This window comes from Labeo rohita, chromosome 21 (assembly GCF_022985175.1).
Source record: "Labeo rohita strain BAU-BD-2019 chromosome 21, IGBB_LRoh.1.0, whole genome shotgun sequence".
Classification (NCBI taxonomy): Eukaryota; Metazoa; Chordata; class Actinopteri; order Cypriniformes; family Cyprinidae; genus Labeo; species Labeo rohita.
Window position 1 is genome coordinate 18,166,979 of NC_066889.1, and position 22,936 is coordinate 18,189,914.

At 34.6% G+C, this 22,936-nt stretch overlaps 2 protein-coding genes across 3 annotated transcripts; one reads left to right on the forward strand and one right to left on the reverse strand.

Annotated features, from left to right (window-relative positions):
• Positions 1-88: 88 nt before the first annotated feature.
• On the reverse strand, positions 89-20,758 carry pde6b (phosphodiesterase 6B, cGMP-specific, rod, beta). Of its 2 annotated transcripts, XM_051093848.1 has the most exons (23): positions 20,627-20,758; positions 10,902-11,686; positions 7,908-8,060; positions 7,623-7,712; positions 7,376-7,516; positions 7,195-7,269; positions 6,873-6,937; positions 6,721-6,787; positions 6,570-6,617; positions 6,340-6,489; positions 6,111-6,254; positions 5,956-6,021; positions 5,352-5,498; positions 5,152-5,259; positions 4,097-4,206; positions 3,928-4,015; positions 3,744-3,844; positions 3,008-3,115; positions 2,847-2,910; positions 2,696-2,770; positions 2,519-2,602; positions 2,248-2,401; positions 89-1,284 (listed from the first exon to the last, which is right to left on the reverse strand). In XM_051093848.1, the coding sequence occupies exons 2-23, from the start codon at positions 11,370-11,372 to the stop codon at positions 1,223-1,225; spliced, it is 2,571 nt and encodes an 856-aa protein (XP_050949805.1). In that variant the 5' UTR covers positions 11,373-11,686; positions 20,627-20,758; the 3' UTR covers positions 89-1,222. The 2 variants fall into 2 exon arrangements, with proteins under 2 accessions (XP_050949805.1, XP_050949804.1); XM_051093847.1 differs by lacking the exon at positions 20,627-20,758 and having other exon boundaries at positions 10,902-11,812.
• Positions 20,282-22,205, forward strand: rbp4l (retinol binding protein 4, like). The gene is made up of 6 exons (XM_051093849.1): positions 20,282-20,349; positions 20,432-20,549; positions 20,648-20,784; positions 21,510-21,622; positions 21,702-21,914; positions 22,020-22,205. The coding sequence occupies exons 2-6, from the start codon at positions 20,433-20,435 to the stop codon at positions 22,028-22,030; spliced, it is 591 nt and encodes a 196-aa protein (XP_050949806.1). The 5' UTR covers positions 20,282-20,349; position 20,432; the 3' UTR covers positions 22,031-22,205.
• The last annotated feature ends 731 nt before the right edge of the window (positions 22,206-22,936 follow it).

Consider the following 22,936-nt stretch of genomic DNA (forward strand, 5'->3'; position numbering starts at 1 on the left):
TTCTCGTATATTTACACAATTAGATTCACAACTGATGTTTTTATGATCTTTTACAGACAACCAGTGAAAGAGAAACTTGATTCCTACAAAAAAAAAAAAAAAAGAAGTCAGACATAAATGCCTGAATCTGAATACCTTCATAAATTTAATCACAGACTTCTCAAGGTTCAGTGTGATGACAGGTCAGCTGAGAACAGATGAATGGTATCAAGGCCACTGGAATTAGTTTTCTCTCTGAACGCATGTCCCAACAGCAGAGACACTGAGTAACGGGACATTGCTCAGTAAAACACACCCATGACAGCACTTGATGTAAATAAGTCTGAAGGACAATTGCGTATTACCTGTCAACTTAAGTGATGGAAAAAAAAATCAAACTATAACAACAACTATAACTTTATAGCAAATCTTTATACATGCTGACCACGACTGTACTCTGCCATCTAGCTTACCAGAAGCTATATATTCAGTGTTGCCAAGTCCATGGTTTTCCTGTAGAATTGGGGTACTTTAACACTGTTGTCTGCGGGTTAAAGCAACCCCAACAATGTGACAATTAGCCCCTGGAATGCGAATTTTACCAGGGGAACCCCGCCAAAAAATGTTTATTTTACCAAGGGACCTCCTACAAAACACTAGGGCTTGTTTTGTTGTGAAAACCTGGCAACCCTGTATATATTGTTGCACATTAATGTCTGTCACCTACCTTTTCACATTTAGCGACCCGAACATTAGCTTCCAGCTATACAACATGATTACTTTTAGAGAGAATAAATGGCATAAATACACATCACTCATATAATGGCCATTGTTTTCTGATATTCAGTAATAGTAGGTGGTGACAACAAATTATAGATGATGCTAATCTTTGATTGGATGGAAAAAACAATATCAGAACCATCTTTGCAATATTCACCCTTAGTACATTTAAGTTTGCATCGTGATTAATTAAAAACGATTGCCATCCAATGAAAATTCTTAAACATTATAACCCACAGAAACACAGTGGAACAGTAATACTAACTGTAGGCGAGATCCAACGTGTGTTTTGGTTAGGATGTGGTCTTGTGGCTTGCTAATAGCATATAATGCATTGATAGTGTTTTCCCACTCACTCTTGATCAGATCCTTGGGGTGAGGTTGATCTCCCCCCGTGTGACATACTACTTAGAGGCTAGGTTGCATCTCAAGGTGCCTTGCCCTCTGTAATGTTGTCTTTTCTCTAGCAGATAGAGCAGGTCTTTGACCCTGATCCTGATCCACTGGTGCTGTTGGAATTTGCAGCTGTAGAGACACAAACACAGAGAATCTGAATTAAAGAAATGCGTCATATCACACAATATATGGACACTCTATTCTAGTTGAGGTCTGGGCTTTTTTGATAGCCAATCAAGTTCGTTGGAGATTAATAATGTTCCTTTCAAATGTCTAGGCTCATTGTTTTCTTTTTTGTTTCTTTTTTTTTTGTCTGGAAGGACAAATTGATCAAAGTGACAGTAAAGTAATTGTATAATGTTACAATTAAATTCTACATCAAATAAATGCTGTTCTTTTGAACTTTCTATGTATCAGAGAATTTTGACATAAATGTTTTAAGCTGTTTTCAAGTTTCTTGAACAGCAAATTAGCATATTAGAATTTCTGTAGGATCATGTGACACTAAAGACTGGTGTAATGGCTGCATTTTAAAATATATTAAAATAGAGAACTGAATTGTTTTTGGAATAATTTTATATTTCACAATATTACAGTTTTACTGGAATTTTGATTAAATAAATGCATTTTTAAAAAATAAAATCCTTAACAAACCCTAAACATTTGAATGGTAGTTTATATCGGTATGTCAAATGTAAACTTGAAATTGAGCTATAAGAGGGTCCGAATGTAAGTTCTTTCTAATTTGTGACACTGGACCACAAAACCAGTCATAAGGGTCAATTTTTTGCGAAAACCGCCTTTAGAGTTGTCCAAATGAAGTTCTTAGCAATGCCTATTACAAATAAAAAATATATATTTATTTATGGTAGGAAATTAACAAAAGATCTTCATGGAACATGATCTTTACTTAATATCCTAATGATTTTTGGCATAAAAGAAAAATCTATCATTTTGACCCAGACAATGTATTTTTGGCTATTGCGACAAATATACCTGTGCTACTTATGACTGGTTTTGTGGTCCAGGGTCACATTCGGTACAAATACAGATACAGATTTTAAATGCTAAAGCAAAGGCTAAAATTCAAACCATTTTTGGCAGCTGCTTCCTGCCTGGCCTTAACTGCCTCCTCCATTTCCTTTAGTTTTGCCTCGTATTCTTCCTGCCTTGCTTTCCAATGCATCCGGTTGTTCAGAATGCCATCATACATTGGCTGAATCTCGGGGTGAAAACGAGAGAACTCCTTTGGAAAAAAAAGATGGAAGGGTTGCTGATTAATCTTAAAGACCAATTCTCTTTTTGTTTTTAACATTAATCTCTTGAAACAAAAATGATCAATCCCCTTCATTCACAAATGTACCTTGTAGACAAAAGTACAGACAAAGTCAATAAAACCACACTGAAGCTTTGGCAGCTCCGCAGCTTTGTTCCTGTCCATCATGGGCTAGATTTAAAAACAAAAATTAGATTTTTAGATTATTCTAAGATAGGTGCTTTACTAGTAGCCCAACCACTAATATTAGTTTCAGGTGCTTACGATAGGTTGTTGCTCAAGAACAGTCCTCTCAAGATCACCCTGCTCCCAGAATTCAGCTGCTACAGAGAGAGCGACCTAGGATGGGAGAAATTACACTTTGTATATTGCTAAAAAGCAAAACTGTAGCTATTCTTCATTTGACACCTCTTACCTTGCTCTGCACCTCCCATGGTTTTGTGATAGCTGAGAGGTCACATGCTGTCATCATCATGGCCCTAGTCGATTATTAAAAATAAAAAAAGCACAAAATGTTTATTTTTGAGAAATGCATTATGCTAAAATGCTAGCGTAGTTATAAATGGACACACTTACATTACAATTTCTTTCCTTGTCGTTTCAAGAGACATGAAGTCCACCCACTTCTTCTGTTCTTCATATGTCTCAGAGAGATCCACAATTTTCTGGAACATTGTTCTCTTTCTTTAAGGTAGAATTAAGAAAAGTTTATATCTTAAAACTTTTGTCCCATTTTAGCTTTACATTTCACTTCTTTTAAAAACAGCCGAATGATTCTTCAGAAAAAAGTCACTGCATACAAGTTTGAAATAGTGCATAGTGACAAGCAAATAATGTATTTCTATTGTTGAGTAAAAATTCCTTTAACTTAATTATATACTGTAGATTATAAAACGGATAGTTCCGGTTCTTAATTCTGATTGGTTGAGCCGTGTTCGAAGCTGTTGTAAATTACTCTACAAACATACACCTTTGTTTACGTCTTTGTGTTCTTCGGCAACTACTTTGTTGCAACCACAACCGCTTCTGACGAACTACATTGTTTGGTGGAAAAATAATGTTTTTATTAAAATCATTACACTTTATTTGCTGTTTTTTATTTTGTGAAACCTTACTATGTATATAGAATAACCATATTATAAAAGCTGTGGTTTACAGTGAATTTATAATAGCTAAGAGAGTTTTAGGGACTCCACTTTGCGTTGTGCCTAACAACGCCCCATAGCTGTTATAAATTCACTGTAAACCATGGCTTCTTGGGCTTATTGCTTTATTTTAAAACATGCTATTATGATATACTGTAAAAACTTACTTGAAGTACAAGGCAAGATCAGTTGCAATAATGGCAATGTCAATGAGGTGGATGACATGCTCCATTTGTCTTCTGTTGAGATTTTGGAAGATGTTTAATGACTAAGAAAAAAAACATTTGTTAGAATCAAATCAAACTAACAAATTAACCATGAAGGCTAATTTTCTGGACAATTCACTCATACCTCGTCAGCTAACAAGAATTTGCCAAATTCCAAGTGATGCCTCTCTAGAATGGAGGATCCATGCAGCTTGGCTAGAGGATTTTGGGACCTAATCACAAAAAATATAAATGTCATGTTATTAGTAGGAAGCATTAATATTACAAGTACTAGTAGAAAAAGTTTTACTGACTTCACTTGGTAGAGATTATTTGTGCCTCTGTGGTCGATATCATGCAGGAAGCCAGCAGTGATCATAGCCATCACCTCCAAATCTGTGTAATACCGCTTCAGTTTGCCTGTCTGGCTCCATGAAAAACAAAAAATCATTCTCATTATGATTTTACGATTTTCAGTATGTGTATCAAAAATGTGTCATGAACAACATAGATGCAAAAGTATCAAACATAGATAATAAAGTATCAAAAGCAAGTAGTCATATGGTTTTATTGAACAAAGCTGTTAAAATACATAAAGTATTATATAATACATAATAACAGCAGAGGGCGCCAATGGCCTGATGATTGTTTTTACACTATACAACACAATCTAAACCTTGTTTAATATTGACTAAACAACATTTAATTCAAATGTCCACTTAATCTTTCATATTTGGCCACTTTATGACAAATTCTACAGCCACTGTAATTTCTTGAATATGTGGACATCAAAATGTGTAACATTAAAGTGAGGGTTTAAACTTTTATTTTGAAATCGCAATGGACAGTTAGCATATTGAGAAAGATATTGAAGTATTCTGCTGTGTTTGTGTAGGTTTATAATGATTTGCCTTACAAATCCGATGAAATGTCACACACGTTCCCAGATGAACATTATAACAAACCCAAACTTACAACAATTTGAGAGATGTAGTTTGAGACGCTCCACACATGTAAATGAAGCGCATATATTAAACGTGCATTGCATATATGTTGATTTAACTGAATCTTAACGTTTTTGAATTCACAATTACATTATGCTTTATTATGGTTTTAATATATCATACAGCCTTGGAAAATGTTCTGATAATGCATCTCATGGATTCTTGTCTGTGGAATGTGCAACTATTTTGGCAACTACTCAACATGGGCAAAATGCAGTGAAGGATTTTTTAAAATCAAGTACTTGAATTGAATCGAGGAATCGTGACAGTCCTAAACAACACCAACATAATGGTTTGAATTCCCAGGGAATACTTTAATTGAAAACATCAAATAAAATAAATAAAAAAACCTGAGAAGGTCATACCGTGAGTAAAGTGAACATGGTTTGCCCAACATTGAAGCCATGGCGCCAGTTGTGGTAGGTGATTTTCCTGTAGCCTTTGCTGACTGAGTACATGAATCTCACCAAAACCTAATTAAAAGATAGCAGCCAATTTTATGTAATCTCATGACACTTCATGACACAAATCAAGAGAATCCGTCATTATAAACAAGCAAATTTACCTCCTGAGGGACCTGGAACTTTTTAACCACTCCAACTTCATAGTACATCTGGATCCCACATGTTACAAGATCCAGTTCAGTGCAATCAAAGTCTGAAAAATGGAACGCGTAGATCTCAAACTTATTTGGACCAGGCAGCTCTTTTTTCTGTATGAAAAATAAGAAAACAAAAGTCAGACAGTGCATAACATAATAGCTGAAACAGCATACCATTTACTAATGGATTTCTATCCACCTTTTTCTTCGGGTTAAGAGTGGGCCATTTGTAAATGTTATGGGCGTGGCTTATGGTCTCATCCACATCCAGCTATTTTTAGCTGTACAAAACGGCTCATTTTCCTGCTTGATATTGCAGATGAATGTGTCTTACCATATTATTTTAATATATTATCTTAATTATAAACAAACAGTTTTACTGTTTACTGCACATTGTTATTCTCACATTGTTCCTATAGCGAATAATTAACCGGAATTCTCACCCATAGGTACTTACTTTCGCATTGAGGAAAAAGGTGAATAAAAGTGACTTTCTTTATCTTATCTGAGATGTTTAACTACAGCGTGTGATTGTAAAAATCTTTAATTAATAAGACGTTCAGCCTACCAGAATCTCCAAAAGCTCTTCCTCCTCACAGTCTCTTGGTTCTCTGTCAAAATATTCTCTTGTTTTCTAGAATAGAAATACCAAAGAAAACAAAAATATATAGCTATAAAATAAAAAAATAAAATAACATTTGCAAGTTAAAAGTATAAACTTACAAGGATGTTTTGAATCTCATCATCTCGACATTTGACATGGTACAGCACCATGTCCTGGGCAATGTCCTTCCTGTTCTCCAGCTTGTTCATTTTGTCATAGGTGTCTGTGTTAAGCACCGACCAGCCCAGAAACTGTGTCAAAGCCTGTCAAGACAGCAGCGCATCCTTCCGTAAGTCAACAAGTCAGCATTCAGTCTGTAAATGGTACCAATCAGTCAATCAACTTTACCTCCATGAGTTGTTCATCATGGTCATCGAATGGTTTGCCATCCTTCCTGTTGTAGAAAGTTGCAACGCCAACAATTTCTTCTTTTTTGTTGACAATTGGCAAGGACAGCACATTCTTGATGGTCCATCCACTGCTATCCAGAGCTTCCGTCTACAGAAACCCAAAGTGTTATTACTGCAAGTCAAGGGAACTTCAACTATTAAATGTGTTTTAGACAGGAAAAAATAAACCTGAAAGTTGAACGTTTCATCTGCTGCTGCATTCATGATGTTACAAATCTGGAATACACAACAGATATCAATAAATGTATATGTAAATACATACTTAACATTTCAAAAATCAACCATACTTTATTCCTAAAGTAATAAAGGAGTCACTTACAAATCCACTCTCTGCTACATATGTAGGTAATCCACTAACCAAAGCCCAATGATCTGCTGGTGGATTTCTGTTAAAAAAGAAAATTGTGTCTTTAATTTAAAGCACATGTTGGATTTAACGTGGGTTACTAGAAGAAAAATGGGAAAACTTACGGTATGACCTTGATGTCCTCTTTTCCGTGTAAAATATAATCAATAATTTTGTAGAAAATGATTTCCTAAGTAAAATGAAAGATTTTTATAAGTATTTTAGAGACTTTAAATTTATAGTTGACCCAAATATATGTCAGTTATCATGTCATTACAAATCTGTATGACTTTCTTACGCAAATTGTGACTACAGATGTCACTGTTTGGGAAATAAGATCCAAACTGGGACACAAAAAGTCAAATGGATTTGCAATGACATAAGAGTTAGTAAATGTTAAAACAATTTTGATTTTTAGCTAATTTGAATTGTAAAAACGCAGCTTACCCTTCCATCAGGAGTAACGGGGCCAGAATAAGGTGGCTGCTCTCCCATCAACACAGGCCAAATATCAAAGAACTCCTGCAAGAGAATAAAACCACTGAGTCAGTTTTAGTGAGTGACAGGACAGCTTCTAAATTAAGCATGAAGTCTCTGTTCGTTTCAGTAATTATATTGATTGACGTACCTTTTCCTTGGTCATGTCCAGAAGGCCCACGGAGTACCTGTCACAGTTGAGATAGGCTCGTACTGTGTACAAAGCTTTGTGAAACTGTCGTTCAATGTCTGTGAGCTCTTCAAACACCTTGTTAGCTGACCACAACAGCAGCTGTGCAGGAGATATATGAAAAATGCATTTAAAAATCTACCTTTTTCAATTCAGTTTAACAATTTCGTCACCTGTAGCTAATTGTTGCAAGCTTGTTCAGACTGACCTGTCCTTTTCGGGTTTCACAGTTATGAAGGTAGCTCAGATGAAAGATCTTCAGGTTCAGAGAGCCAACTTTCAGATACTTTAAAAAAAGCTTTTAAAAAAAGAGACATAATTTGAGAATTTTACGAAATTAACATTACAGTTTGTTGTTCTCACATTTAAAATTTAGTGCTTGTGCTAAAAAGAAGTGCTTGTGCTACTTCTACTCATGTCCAAATTCATTTTTAAGGCCGATGTAGACTCTGTTAATAATAGTGATGGACAGAAACAGCAAACAGACACTTACATCCTCATCTTCATCTGTGAAATAGGGTCCATTAGTCTTGTTGACTGCCATGATGACGGCTACGACGTCCTTTCCATTCATGATAGGTGTGGCCAAGAGGTTGCGTGTGGTGTATTCAGTAAGTTCGTCGACGAATGAGCTGAAGTGACTATTCTATAGTGAAAGCAAAGTCAGTTTTGTCATGCACAGTACACACTGTCCCTACGTGCTAGTTTTTATTTATTGTAGGTTAAGGTTAAGGTTATGGTAGGCTGAAAAAAACTAATTTATTAGTTTGTTTCTTCATTTGGATTTAAATTTGTATTCTGTTGATGTTAATTAAGCACAATATATTGTCACAGATGAAACACATAAATAAGAAAATACATTTTCAAAGACATATTTATAATTCACTTGTAACTGTGGCACTAACTTGCTCATTTATTTGACAATTAATTATTGCTAATGAATTACCTGCTTACGGATATTAGAAAGTAAGATAAATAACAATTGATAACACTTGCTAACAGTAAGGTCTCAATAGTTAGCACTGTTTAATGTGTTAAGTAACATTTAGTAACAACGCAATATTTTTAATGTTAATAAAAACTCTTCACTGTTCCTTAAATACTGTTAATGAAATATTTGATTTTACTAATGTATTAGTAAATGTTTCAGGGCCAATACAGATTTTTACAAGTAGACCGATAACTGATATTTTGAAACGATACATATGTCTGGTGTAAAAATGTAAATAAATGTCAAAATTAAGCATTACAAAGGCTCTGACAAAAACTTTCTTTAAAAGCTTTTAATTATTTTATCAGCAAAATGGTTTTAAAAATAACCGATAACCATTAAAATGCTTGATATCGGCACCGATAATTGATCGACCGATATGTGTTTTCCAGTGCTGATGCCAATGCCGATACCAATTATTATAGATCAAGTAGACAGTGTAAAAATTGAAAATTAATGTCAAAATTTAGAATAACAAGGGCTCTGACAAAAACTTTTTAAAACGCTTTTAACGTATTTCATCTGCAAATTGGGTTTGAAACCATAAAAATGCTTCGTATCAGCACCAACAATCAGCCAGGCTGATAATCAGTCGACTGATATGTGTTTTTCTGTACCGATACGATACCAGTTATTACAAATCAAGTAGACAGATAACCCAAATATATGTCTGGTGTAAAAATTTTAATTAATGTCAAAATTAACAAATAGCAAAGGCTCTGACAAAAACTTTTTTTTAAATGTTTTAATTATTTTATCAGCAAAATGGTTTTGAAAATGACTGATACCGATAACCATAAAATGCTTGATATCGGTGCCGATAATTGCCTAAATGATATGTGTTTTTCAGGGCCAATGCAGATACTGATTATTACAGATCAAGTAGACAGATAACCAATATTTTGAACCAATATATATGTCTGGTGTAAAAATTTAAATTGATGTCAAAATTAAGAATAACAAGGGCTCTGACAAAAACTTTCTTTAAATGCTTTTTAATTTTCTTTAATCGCAAATTGGTTTTAAAAACAAAAGAAATGCTTCATATCAGTGCCAATAATTGGCCAGGCTGATAATTGGTCGACCGAAACATGTTTTTCAGGGCCAATACAGATACCAATTATTACAGCTCAAGTAGATAACGATATATATGTCTGGTGTAAAAATTTAAATGAATGTCAAAATTAAAAATAACAAGGGCTCTGACAAAACATTCTTTACATGCTTTGAAATTATTTTATCGGCAAATCAGTTTTGAAAATGACCGATACTGATAACCATAAAAATGCTTGATATCGGTGCCGATAATCGACCAGACCAATAATCAGTCAACCGATATGTGTTTTTCAGGGCCGATGCAGATACCGTTTATTACAGATCAAGCAGACAGATAAACAATATTTTGAACCAATATATATGCCTGATGTAAAAATAAAAATAATGTCAAAATTAAAAATAACAAGGTCCCTGACAAAAACTTTCTTTATATGCTTTTAAATTGTTTTATCAGCAAATCGGTTTTGAAACCATAAAAATGCTTTATTTCAGCACCAATAATCGGCCAGGCTGATAATCGGTCGACTGTTATGTGTTTTTCAGGGCCAATACAGATACCAATTATTACAGATCAAGTAGAAAGATAACCGATATATGTCTGGTGTAAAAATTAAAATTAATGTCAAAATTAAGATTAACAATAGTTCTGACAAAAACTTTCTTTAAATGCTTTTAAATTATTTTATCGGCAAATCGGTTTTGAAAATGACCAATACCGATAATCATAAAAATGCTTAATCTCTGCACCGATAATTGGCCAGGCCAATAATCTGTTGACCCCTAATACTGAGTAATATTAATTAACTACATATGCTTACTGTATGTTAAGGGTTTGGTAGTGTAACAAGGATACCTAAAAATAGAGTGTTACCATTGTTAGTTCTTGTAAAATAATGCAACTAATGTTAATGGAAGCTTATTGTGAAGTGTTACCAAAAGGTGTTTTTTGCACTCGTTTGACAAAATAACTATTGTGCAAATCATGAACAACAAGATGAAATAAAAAGATTAAATACAAGATCAAATAAATAAATAAAAAATGCTAAAAAAAAAAAAGATAAAAAAATTAAAATGAAATAAAAAATGCTAAAATAACAAAATAAAATAAAACAAAAAAAAAGGCTAAAATAAAAAAAAAGCTAAGATAAAATTTTAAAAAATGCTTGTTTAACAAGATAAAACAATCTTTTAAAGTTTTTGTGTAATTTAACTGCTGAGAGAAGATTTGGCCGGTGCGTAAATGCCACATGTGAAATAATCCTTCATGTTGAACATGGGTCATGGCATATTGAAATAAATGGATTATGTCAAGAGGATTTGCCTAACCTCAAAATATGACCATACCTACAGTCTAATAATGTATAATAATGTGACTACTCTCTCTCAATCAAGTTTTACAGTTTGTCTGATTTGTTTTAAAAGCAATGTTTTCTTTTGTACCTGTGTAACATCCTTCACATTGATGTTCTTCTTGGTTTGAGCCACATGTCCTACTATACCGATGTCCAGAGGGAAGACGATCTCAGAGTCTGGAGGCACCACACAGTCGTCCAGCTCAGAATTTTCATTAACGTTGAAGAGACGAGTAGCCAGCTCAGCGATGCCGTTCCTCTGTCGATACATGAACAGGCTACATCGGTCGGCGTGGATCAGAGCGCTGATCCGCTTCAGAATCTTAAAAATCACCTTCTCCATATTGACGTTCTCCTGCATGTCTGTAATGAGATCGTAGAATAACCCTCCCTCCTCTACCGAGCAGATGTCCTTAAAACTGTCCACATCCACTTTAGACTCTGGTATTCGCATGATCGAGGCCACGGCACCAGGTTTGAGCTTTTTGTCGAAATAGCTCCTGGCAAAATCTTGATTTCCATCCAGGAACTTCTCCACGTCTTCCTTTTTGACACTCATCTTGGGATCTTCTGCCCCAATCCCAGTACTTGCAGGCCAAGTAATGAGAGTTCAAATGAGTTTTAAGGTCAAAAACTGAATATTTAAAGCATAAAATCCTCAAATGGTTGAAAAAACGAAGAATCGTGAGATGAGACGCCTGCCACAGCAGGGGCTACCCGTCTCCAATCCAACTGTCATCAGCAAGGTGTTTTCCTAATAGTGTTGAAGGTGAATCAGGATCTGCTCTAGTAAAACTGATCAGGTGACCTGCATCAAAGCCTGAGCCCAGAGCTGAAACCAACCGACGTCCTCCTCCGAACGCTCTCTGTGTCCTGGGAAAGAGAAGAGATGCTCTTAATGAGTTTTAGAGGAAAAGCTATGCGATCATGAAGTATGTGAATGCTAATGCACACTCTTATGCTTTGTTCCTCTTTGTCTCTTCTCACAGAAGCCTGGCCTTTGCGCTACAAGCTCTTTAAGTTCTTATTAAAAACACACTCCTCATTACTAAGCCCTATTTAACCAGGCCACTAGCTGATTATCTCAGCACCCCAGTTGTCTTCTTACTCAATATTACTGCAACCATGAAAGTAGTGAAAGGAGTTTCCTAAAAAATGGAAAAGAATTTATGTACAGCATATGTGAATATTAGTCATGAAATAAGACCAAAGATGACCAGATTTATTGTGCCTGAATTAGTATATAATTAAAGAGAAACGTTATATAAAATATTATCAGCATCTATAACTATTCTCAAAAGAGTCAATAACTCTGTATTTCATTCTATGAAAGAATAATATTCCCATAATTCTACCATTTTGTATAGCAGTAACATGGATAACCTTAAAAGCCATTAGCATAAAAGTGGGAACACTGCACATATATATAATTTGCAATATGTAACTATTAGACTGTGATTCATATGGGCACCAATATACAGTTTTACATAATTAATGTATGGTATTTACAAACAGAATACATTATAGTGGCATACGCAGCAAAATTGGTGGAAGGATTATGAACAAGAAGATGAAATAAAAAAAATGATAAATAAAATAAAAAATGATAAAGATTTAACGCCCCCACCCCCCACCCTAAAATAACAATGTTAAAATTAAATGAAATAAAATAAAAATGATCAAATTAATTTCCAAAAGCACTAAGATAAAATAAAAATTATAAAATGAAATAAAAAAATAAAAAAGGCTAAAATAAAAAATGCTTAAATAAAATTAACAAATGCTAAATTAAAATAAAATTGCTAAAATAAATAAAAAAGTTAAAATTAAATTAAATTAAATTAAAAATACTCAAATAAAATAAATTCGATAATAAAATAAAAATGGAAACTTTTAAAATTTTAAAAACACTAAAATAAAAATGTTAAAATGAAATAAAATAAAAAATGCTAAAATGAAAAAATGCTAAAATAAAATAAAAACTGCTTAAGAAAAAATAAAGTAAATGCTACAATAAAAGAAAACGAAATAAAAAATGCTAAATTAAAAAGTAAAAGTAAAGTAAAATAAAAATGCTAAAAAATGTTACAATTAAATAAAGTACAAAATGATAAATAAAATAATAAAATAAAAGCTACTTTTTTGTAAACCTGTTTTCTAAACCTGTTGACCTCAGTTGTGTTTCTGAAATACAAATGAAGAGTTTATTTTTTAAAGAGCTGTATTTTTTAGTCATTGTTACTCAATCAAAATAACCCAACTGCAGTTTGACTGAAATTAACTGGAATGTTAACATGAAAAAATGTGATTTTTGAAAACTGTTAAAAACTAGTTATCCGTTTTTGCTAATTAACTCTTCAAATTTTATATCGAATAACATATTATATAAACATAATATAAACACACAAAAACTACTGAAGGATATGGGCCTAGATGGAATAACAATACAGAGTCTTATGATAAAATGCCTATAATCCTTTTGTTTAGGTAAAGTTCATATCTATATAAAGTCCTCGTATCCATCTTATGCAAAAGGTCATGAGGATAATCAGCATATTAATAGCTCCATACGTGAACAAAACAACTCAGAGCTTTGGCTGCTGAGGGAAGGTCCTGTGTGCATCTGTGAGTGCTGGTACATATCTGTATTTTTGGTAAACCCTGCAGTTTAGAAGCTGTACATGATTAATAGTCAAAGTATCCAGCTGTCCGTTACTTACCAATACACAGATTTTTAAGTAAATCAACCTGCTAGACAAAATACAGTCCATTTGGAGCAGCCTAAGGTTCAGAAGAACCAGAAGTCAATGTGTGTTAACCTACAATATCTATATTAGCAGATTATCAGATCCATCTGTATCCAGACCCATTTTTTGTTTTTTTTTTAAAGGAACATAGGCTATAGTTCTTTTGTTACTGTGCCACCTAGTGAAAAGGTACCAAGTGACAACTTTTGTACCTTTTTTCTTAGTGTGTGCTGATCAGGATGATGCTGCACATTAACCAAATGAAATAGAAAAAAAAATAAATTTTGAATCTCTTGAAAATAATAGACCTCAAGGTGATAAATCAAACAACTAACAGTGTTTTTGTAAATGTCTTAATGCTTTTGTCACTGCCTACAGAATCCACAAGGGTGCAGTAGATCGCAATTTAAATCATTTTTCTGAACTCATTCGAACACTGAACTCATGTGAATTTATTAAACTCACATGCCAATGATCTTGCAATTTGCACAGTTTAGCTGAACTCAATTGATCTTGACTTCTATACTGTGGTCCTTGGACCTTGCTGGGTCTCTAAAAGTTGAAACTCCAGGGGGGGAAAAAAAGTACAAATGTAATTTACAAAACTGACTGTCAGCTATATAGATCTCTTACATATTGTAGTCCGTTACTGCTTACGATTACATGATGAAAACTACAACTTGTTTTAAACTTACCATTAAATGCACCATATTGATATAAAAAAGCAAAAAGAAAGAAAATCTATTCCACTTTTTTATGTCAACATCATAAATAAACAGCATCATAAATAAACATGAACACAACGACATGCCCAAAGTCTTCTAGGTTTAAAATATTTTTGTCCAGACTTCAAAAATCAAATAAATTATTAATCATTTTCTGCCATTGTGTGAATAACATGTGATCATGTAATCCACTACAATCCACTACACTGTAAAAAATAAAAAACACAATTTGTTGAGTCAGCTTAAAATAATTAGTTACCCTGCTGCCTTAACATTTAAGTTCAGTCAACTAAAATAAGCTTATTCAACTTGAAATGTTAAGTTGTACTAAGTAACAACTTAGATATTTGTGTTTGCTAAACTTAACAGATGGGTAAGTAACCCAGCTGCCTTAAAATTTTAAGTTGATTCAACTCAAATATCTAAGTTGTCACTTAGTATAATTTAACATTTCAAGTTGAATAAACTTTTTTTGAGTTGACTGAAAAATGTTAAGACAGCCAGGTTACAAATTATTTTAAGTTGACTCAACAAATTATTTTTTACAGTGTACTCTTACATGTAATCAGTTACAAATCAGTTATTTTACAAGTTCTATAATGTCATAATCGAGTTGAATAATGAGCATATATAACATTATTTGGAATGGAATAGATAACGGATACAATTTTTATGCATTGCTTTTATGTAAAGACATCACAGACATAAGGAAAAGAAATATTATATTATCTAGATTTATTTGCATTATTGCTAATCATGCTTTTTGCAGTACCCCAATACTGTGCTATTATAAACAAGGCTCCTCTTAAAACCTGATGAAAGTGAAATTGATGCGATCACACCACACAAATTTACCAGAAACAGCTGAATACATTATTACATAATAGATTCTTATAATGAATAAAGCTGCTTCCGTAATTATGTCCATCTCATGAAAACAACACAAAGCCTCTTGGAGCCTTTTGTCATCAAGACAGCGGTGAAACATGCAACATCCCCATTAAAATCAACAATCACAATCAATACAAACACAACAATGTGTCTCGTCTAGTTCCTTTCAGAGTACTGGACAATTAGTACATATTGCATTAGATAAAGCTTGATCGTCTTTGGAAAAACATCTGTAGAATCTACTGGAGTGAAGTTACTAAATTATATGTATCCTGATTATTTTAACTAAAATTGAATCCTGTATATCTAACTTTGTTTCTCTAATAGTAGTTGTTATTTTAACATAATTAACATCATACAAGACATCATAAACTTGGATATGCAAAAATAAAGATCAGTCAAAAACTGAAGAGCCATTGTTACTCAGCAACATTCTAGCTTCACATAATAATTTACCAAGGAGTGATACGGACCAGTAACCATCCAGTTTGTCGACAGAATATATGTAATCCATAAGAAAAAGGAACTGTAATCTGATTACAAGCACTTTAAAATGTAATATACTCTAATTACAAGTACTTAATTTTTGGAATTTAATTTTGTAATCCAGATTACATGCAATCAGTTACTACCCAGCACCGATGGGCAACTTTAATCAAGACCACTATATTGATAGTAGGGGTGTAACGGTACACAGATGTCACGGTTCGGTACGTACCTCAGTTCGGGGGTCACGGTTCGATACAATATCGGTACAACAGAAAAAAAACAAAAAAACAAAAATCAAATCTACTGTGCTAGATTTCTTTTCATTTATTTTTAACAGACAGTGATTTTTTCCCACCTACATGTGAAAATACTAAATATTCTATCAAATTATAATGTCATATATAGGCTATAAAATCTGTAGTACATATACATACAAGTAATAAATACTTGATATATATTTAATTTAGTTAACTGGGTGAAACTGGGAAAAACAGTGCGACACGTAGACAGTGTGATCACTGTCTAGTGGGCTTTGTTTTCAAATGCAACTTGAAGGTGAATTGCCTGTATTCGTTTGTAAGGCCTCATGCACCGGACCGAGATGCCCGTACCGTGATGGTTCGGTACGAATACATGTATCGTTACACCCCTAATTGACAGTCATTTATAAATCTTACAAAAAGAAAAAGAAAAAAGAAAAGTGTAAAAAGTTTTTACTTGCTAAAAGTATACACAATCAGTTGGGGACAGAACAAGTTTTTCCGCAAAGTCATGATGATCGTGCATCAAATACATAAGCTTGATGTGGTTAAAGACATCCTGTTCTCTGAACTGGAGCATGAAACAGCATATGTGATTCCAGAAAACAAGCTTAATCTAGTGCATCAGTCAATGGGAACATGTGCACGGTCAGCACTGGTGTGTGGACACTAAGGAGTGCCTTTGTTTGAATAGTTTCATAGGCTGGCCAGGAGCAAACCTTGAGAACATGGGGGATGTGAGGGATTAGGATCAGGGTTTATGGGGTGAAGTCCACGTGGACGGCCATACATGATTTCTCCAGGCGCTGAAGCCAACGAAAACCGCAGGGAGTGAAGATATCCACCAAGAAAAAAAATGCAAGGTGAAATTTTTTAAAAAATTCATATTGCTCTGCTTTTAAACAAAAAGTTTAACCAAGTTAGAAGCTACTGTTGAACAACTATTGTTAAAATTGATAAGTGCAAGTTTTCTTCTTTTGCAAAACACTGACAAAGATATTTTGAAAAATAGCTTGCAATTGGTACCCCAACAACAACAGAGCCAACTGACTTCCATTGTATGGACCAAAAAAACAAAAAGCAAATGCACTCTACTGCATAAGAATAACAACAATGAGGGACAAACAAAATCTTTGTCATCTTTGTCTGTTTACATGGTATATATAGCCGACAGCTTGAAAAGCTGCGGCTGAAAAAAGAAATGAAGGTCTTTAAAAAGAACCATTCTAATCTCTGTAGAACACACCTACAAATAGATACTACTGAACGCTGACTGTTGTGCCAAGAGATTAGTCAGGTTAGATATATCTAATTTTTAGATGTGAATAATAAATCAATTAGAATTCAGAGTATAGTAACACTGCCACTATAGAGTTGACCTATAAGACAGGACCTAATTATGCATTATGTAATGGAACCTGTGGAGAATACTGGCAGCTGTATGGATACATAGAGTATGATGAATCACCCCACCTGAGAGCAAAGTTCCCTGAGGTCACAGTAGCATCTGAGCCACGAGATCTCAGTGTTGTAACGTGACGGTTCCTGCGGCCAACCAATCCTAATACTGCTAATTCACCAATTGTTGGCCACTTATATTACGCAGATATGCATGGGAACTAGTCCCAAGAACAGCTTATAAAAGACTTATGGGGACAATCTAGAACAAGCCATTTTAAAGTAGGTACAAATGAGGTCAAATGTTTACAAACACCTTGCAGAATCTGCAAAATGTTAATTACTTTACCAAAATAAGATCATACAAAACGCATGTTATTTTTTATTTGGTTCTGACTTAAAGGGGTCATCGGATGCAAACTTCACTTTTACACTTTTTCAAATCGAGCCATTCTCAGATGCCTGTCGGTGTGCTGTCACACCGACAGAGGCCGCTCCCATGATAGTTGACTGACATGAGCATCTCACCTCAGATCAGCTGTAACGGCCAGACCTCCATTGTTTTGACGCCGGAGCAGGAATGTAAGTTAGACAAGAATATCTCCGAGCGATTGAGGTGTTGTGTTGCTGGATGTAATAATGAACATAGTGGTCGTCATTTACTCTCGACATCTGAGCTGCTGAAGATGCAGTAGATTACATTTGTTTGTGAATGCGCCCCCCGATCTACATAAATGTGTCTATGTTCGCGCAAATCATTCGTGATCCAGCTTCACTTACAGCAGAAGTAAGTATAAGGTATTTTTTTAGGAATCTCTACAATCACCTTTCCCAAGTTTTGCAGCTAAACGCGCTAAATGCGATCTCTCAGAGCAGCTCGTCACTCCACAGAGAGAAGAGAGGGGCGGGGCAAGCAGAGCTCATTTGCATTTAAAGGAACAATCCCTCAGAATGGGATGATTTTTGCAGAGCTGATTTTGACAAGGTAAAAAGGGTGTTGTTTTACACAACCATTGAGAATTTTTAACCAAAGTATATTATAGACTTTTCATTAAGACCCTAAAGAATCATATCAACTTTTGTAAAATGGGCATCCGATGACCCATTTAAATAAGATATTTCACATAAAAGATGTTTCCATATAGTCCACAATAGAAAATAACAGTTGAATGACCCTGTTCGAAATTTACATATGTTTGATTCTTAATACTGTGTTGTTATTTGAATGATTCACAGCTGTGTGTTTTTGTTGTTTAGTTATGATTGTTCATGAATCCCTTGTTTGTTCTGAACAGTTAAACTACCTGTTGTTCTTCAGAAAAATCCTTCAGGTCCCACAAATTCTCTGGTTTTTCCAGCATTTTTGTGTATTTGAACTCAATGACTGTGTGATTTTGAGATCCATATTTTTACACTGAGGACAACTGAGGGACTCATATGTAACTATTACAGAAGAATTTTTATAAACTATTAACAATTATTATCTGTTGTGGACTATATGTAAACGTCTTTTATGTAAAATATCTTATTCAGGTCAGTACTAAATAAAAAATAACATGCATTTTGTATAATCTCTCTTATTTTGGTAAAATAATTAATATTTTGAAGATTCTGCAAGGTGTGTGTAAACTTATGACCTCAACTGTACATGAATAAACGTCTTCTTCAATAGCAAATATCTGGCTAAGTACCTTAAAAACACAGACTTTCATAGACAGTTAACAGCAATTCCAGAATTAAATGTCCAAACAAAACTGTGATAACACTGACCACAATAACAGCAGATAATAACAGCAAATAATTCAATCCTCAATTTACTTCCATTTTTGATGACGCATCTAGTGAGAGTGACTAGGAGCCTGTTTAACTTCTTAATGAATACATTTGGAACAGAAAAGGTAATGGATACAATTTTATCCATTGCTTTTATGTAATGGCATCATAGACATATGGTATTATCATATCTAGATTGTGTTTGCATAATAACTATTCCTGCATAATATCAATTATGTGCTATTATAAACAAGGCTCCTCTTAAAACCTGCTGAATGTGAAATTGATGCGATCACACCACACAAATCTACTAGAAAGAACCAAGTACATTATTACATAATAGATTCTCATAACGAATAAAGCTGCTTCCGTAATTATGTCCATCTCATCAAAACAACACAAAGCCTCTTGGAGCCTTTTGTCATCAAGACAAAGATAATCAACAATCACAATCATCACAAATACAAAAAACTGTCTCGTGTAGTTGCTTTCAATGTACTGGACAATTAGTACTGCATTGTAATTCTGTAGAATCTACTGGAGTGGAGTTAGAATTAAGTCACTAAATTATTTTTATCTTGATTATTTTAACTATTAAAATCAGCATACAGCACATCAAGGATGTAGATTTAAACTTGGATATACAAAGATAAAGATCAGTCTTCAACAAAATAACAAAAACTGAAGAGCCATCGTTACTCAGCAACAATGCAGCTTCACATAATAATTTGTCAAGGGATGATACGCACCAGTAAACTATGTTTGTTAAGAGAATATATATTTAGAATATAGAGTTAATTATGAGTTCCAACGTTTGGAGGAAACTATTCCAAACTACCTCAAAAAATTAGCAGATACCTATTAATACAACGTGTTCAACACAATTTCACAAATAATATTCCAGACTGATTTTTTCAATTTCCTTGTGTCCTATTACCAGATGTTTTGCTTTAAACAGTTAAACAAAGCCTCACTACAGTTGCATAAAGCTTTAATTGTTTTTTGGAAAGCATGGGAGGGTTCAACCGAGAAGCCAGATTACAGTGAGGATTTCTGCAACCGGATTACCCATAGATTTAAGAACCTTATTTAGTCACAAGAAGTGAAAATAATCAATAAGCCTGTCTGTAGAGTTGGTATAAAAGGGCTCTTGCTCATTGTAGACAACACAGCCTTGTGGAGAACCACAAAGAGAGCTCTAACACAACTAAATTCTTCCATTCGTTGACTCCAAACAACAACAAAGCAAACAGGTAAGATCTAGTGTTTTTCTCTAGGCCCTGCAGTCAAAATTGTAATGAAAAAAATGAGCTGATTTCCTTCTCCGTTGCTCAGAATGGAATACTACAAATTTGCACTGCTGGTGGTTTTCCTGTCCTACGTTGAGCGCTGCTGGTCTTCCTCCTGCGTTGTGGACAGCTTTACAGTCAAGGATGACTTTGACCCCAAGAGAGTATGTAGTATGCAGTTTCCTAGGGAATAAGTTTGCTTATTTGTAATCTTAATGTAAAACAGATAGCTAGACCTGACCTGGTGTGTTGTATCTTGCAGTATGCAGGCAAATGGTACGCTCAGCAGAAAAAAGACCCAGAGGGACTCTTCCTCCAGGACAACATCTCTGCCGAATACACCATTGATGATGACGGCACCATGACTGCCTCTTCCAAGGGCCGCGTAACTCTTTTCGGGTCAGTGATGAGTCTGAAAGTATGAGTTTGACAATGGAACATTCAATGACATTTGATTCAGAAAGCTTATGATTGCGATAACATCGCCATCTAATGCTATACTGTTTAAAACCCAGCTAAAGGGAATGTTCCCTGAACTTTGGCTAATGTCTACAAGATCTCTAAGTTATATAAATAGGGTGGATAGTATGCACATTGGGACGCAGGAAAAGTTCAAATGATTTGCATTGGTCGCTTTGTCACGTCCAGTGTAAACAGCGCGACACCACAACTGTTCCGTCCGGTATTATCTAGTCTTTAGTCCAGTGTATACACGGTTTAAGATGGTTTGGATAATACTTATACCCATAATGTTTGCAAAACAATGAAATAGAGCCTTAATATTGTCTGTAACCAAGAAAAAACGAAACATTTAAAAACGGTGTTTCCACAGTTCAGAGTACCAAAAGCAAGTTTAAATATATGATAGCAATGCAAATCCTTCAGTTTAAGGCATCTGTTGATTCAGAAAACAAGTTTAAATGCATGATAGTGATGACGTCACTTGCTAATGCTAATCCTGCTGCTTACGAATTCTGCATTGATTCAGCAATCCAGTTTAAATAGTATACGACAGCAATGACGTCTTATGCAAATGCTAATCCTGCTATATACAGGTTCTTGGTTAATTGAGAAATAATTTAGTGATGTCACATGCTAATGTTAATCCTGCTTACTCTGTACAGATTCTGGGTTGTGTGTGCTGACATGGCCGCCCAGTACAGTGTTCCTGACCCTACCACTCCTGGCAAGATGTTCATGAACTATCAGGGCCTGGCTAGCTATCTGTCCAGTGGAGGTAAGAAGACACATCTGTATCCATTATCACATCTGTATCCATTGAATCAGTTGACTCATATTGTTTATTCTTCATAAAGGTGATAACTACTGGGTCATTGACACTGACTACGACAACTACGCTATCACCTATGCTTGCCGCACTCTGAAGGATGATGGCACATGCGAGGATGGCTATGCCCTGGTCTTCTCACGCAACCCCCGTGGTCTGCCTCCGGCAATCCAGCGCGTCGTCCGCCAGAAACAAGACGAGATCTGCATGGCTGGTCAGTTCCAGCCCGTCCTGCAGTCTGGTAAGTCTACTGGTTTTTAATTTAGCTGCAATACAACAAAAGTAGTCTTATTCATGATAATCTTTGATTTGTCTGATATGACTTTTCTCATCTTTCATCTTACAGGGGCTTGCTAAGCTGTTAGAGAAACAAAGACCATGCTGGCATAAGAAGTGGTATCCGGGTTCATCCCATTTCAGTGCTGTAGAGATGCGTGTGTGCATCAGGGATACATCAGATCATTGAACTTCTTATCTCAAGGGAATCTTGTACTGTGTTAAGTGTGTGTGACAATAAATATTTTTTAAACAAAACTTGCTTTTGGACATTTGTATGGAATTTGTAGGGGTGGATTGTTGTGCATTGTTTTGCATATCATTAGCATCTTCTGTATCACTGACCCCAGTGTGAAGTCAGGATGTTTTAACAGATTATTTTAAATTTAAAATACATTAAATATAGATACACAACATGAATGCCCTATTTGTATGCAAACTGAAAGGGGTATATTATACTCCACAGCATATTTGCATTAATAACCAATGCCAAGAAGAACAGAATCAACATACAGTATAAATCACAAGGGATAAATACATTTCAATTAAGATTGTGGAAAACGGTAACCAAAGTTGGTAACCAAAGAGGGCTTGCAATATCTAAAATAGTAAAAATTGAACAGGTGTTGTTTTGGCAAAAGAAGATCAAGTTATCCACTTAGTGTAGTTATAGGCTTTAGTGATGACAATTCCTCTAAACTGACATTACACACGGATAGTTACAAAACAGATAGTTCCGGGTCCTTGATTCTGATTGGTTGAGCCGTGTTCGAAGCTGTTGTAAATTACTCTACAAATATACACCTTTGTTCACTTCTGTGTCGCTTGGCAACCACTTTGTTGAAACCACAACTGTTTCTGGGGAACTACATTGTTTGGTGGAAGAATACTGTTTTTATTAATATCATTACACTTTATTTGCTGTTTTATTTTGTGAAACCTTACTATGTATATAAAATAACCATTTTATAAATGCAATAAGGCCCG

Excerpts from the sequence above, each read along its gene's own strand:
- pde6b (XM_051093848.1), bottom strand. The coding sequence starts at position 11,372 with ATGAGTGTCAAAAAGGAAGACGTGGAGAAGTTCCTGGATGGAAATCAA. Across the intron at positions 6,938-7,194 it reads CCGTTACTCCTGATGGAAGG|GAAATCATTTTCTACAAAAT; the intron begins GTAAGCTGCGTT and ends CATTTTACTTAG. Across the intron at positions 6,255-6,339 it reads ATGATGAACAACTCATGGAG|GCTTTGACACAGTTTCTGGG; the intron begins GTAAAGTTGATT and ends CTGTCTTGACAG.
- rbp4l (XM_051093849.1), top strand. The coding sequence starts at position 20,433 with ATGGAATACTACAAATTTGCACTGCTGGTGGTTTTCCTGTCCTACGTT. Across the intron at positions 20,550-20,647 it reads ATGACTTTGACCCCAAGAGA|TATGCAGGCAAATGGTACGC; the intron begins GTATGTAGTATG and ends TGTATCTTGCAG. Across the intron at positions 21,623-21,701 it reads TAGCTATCTGTCCAGTGGAG|GTGATAACTACTGGGTCATT; the intron begins GTAAGAAGACAC and ends TTCTTCATAAAG.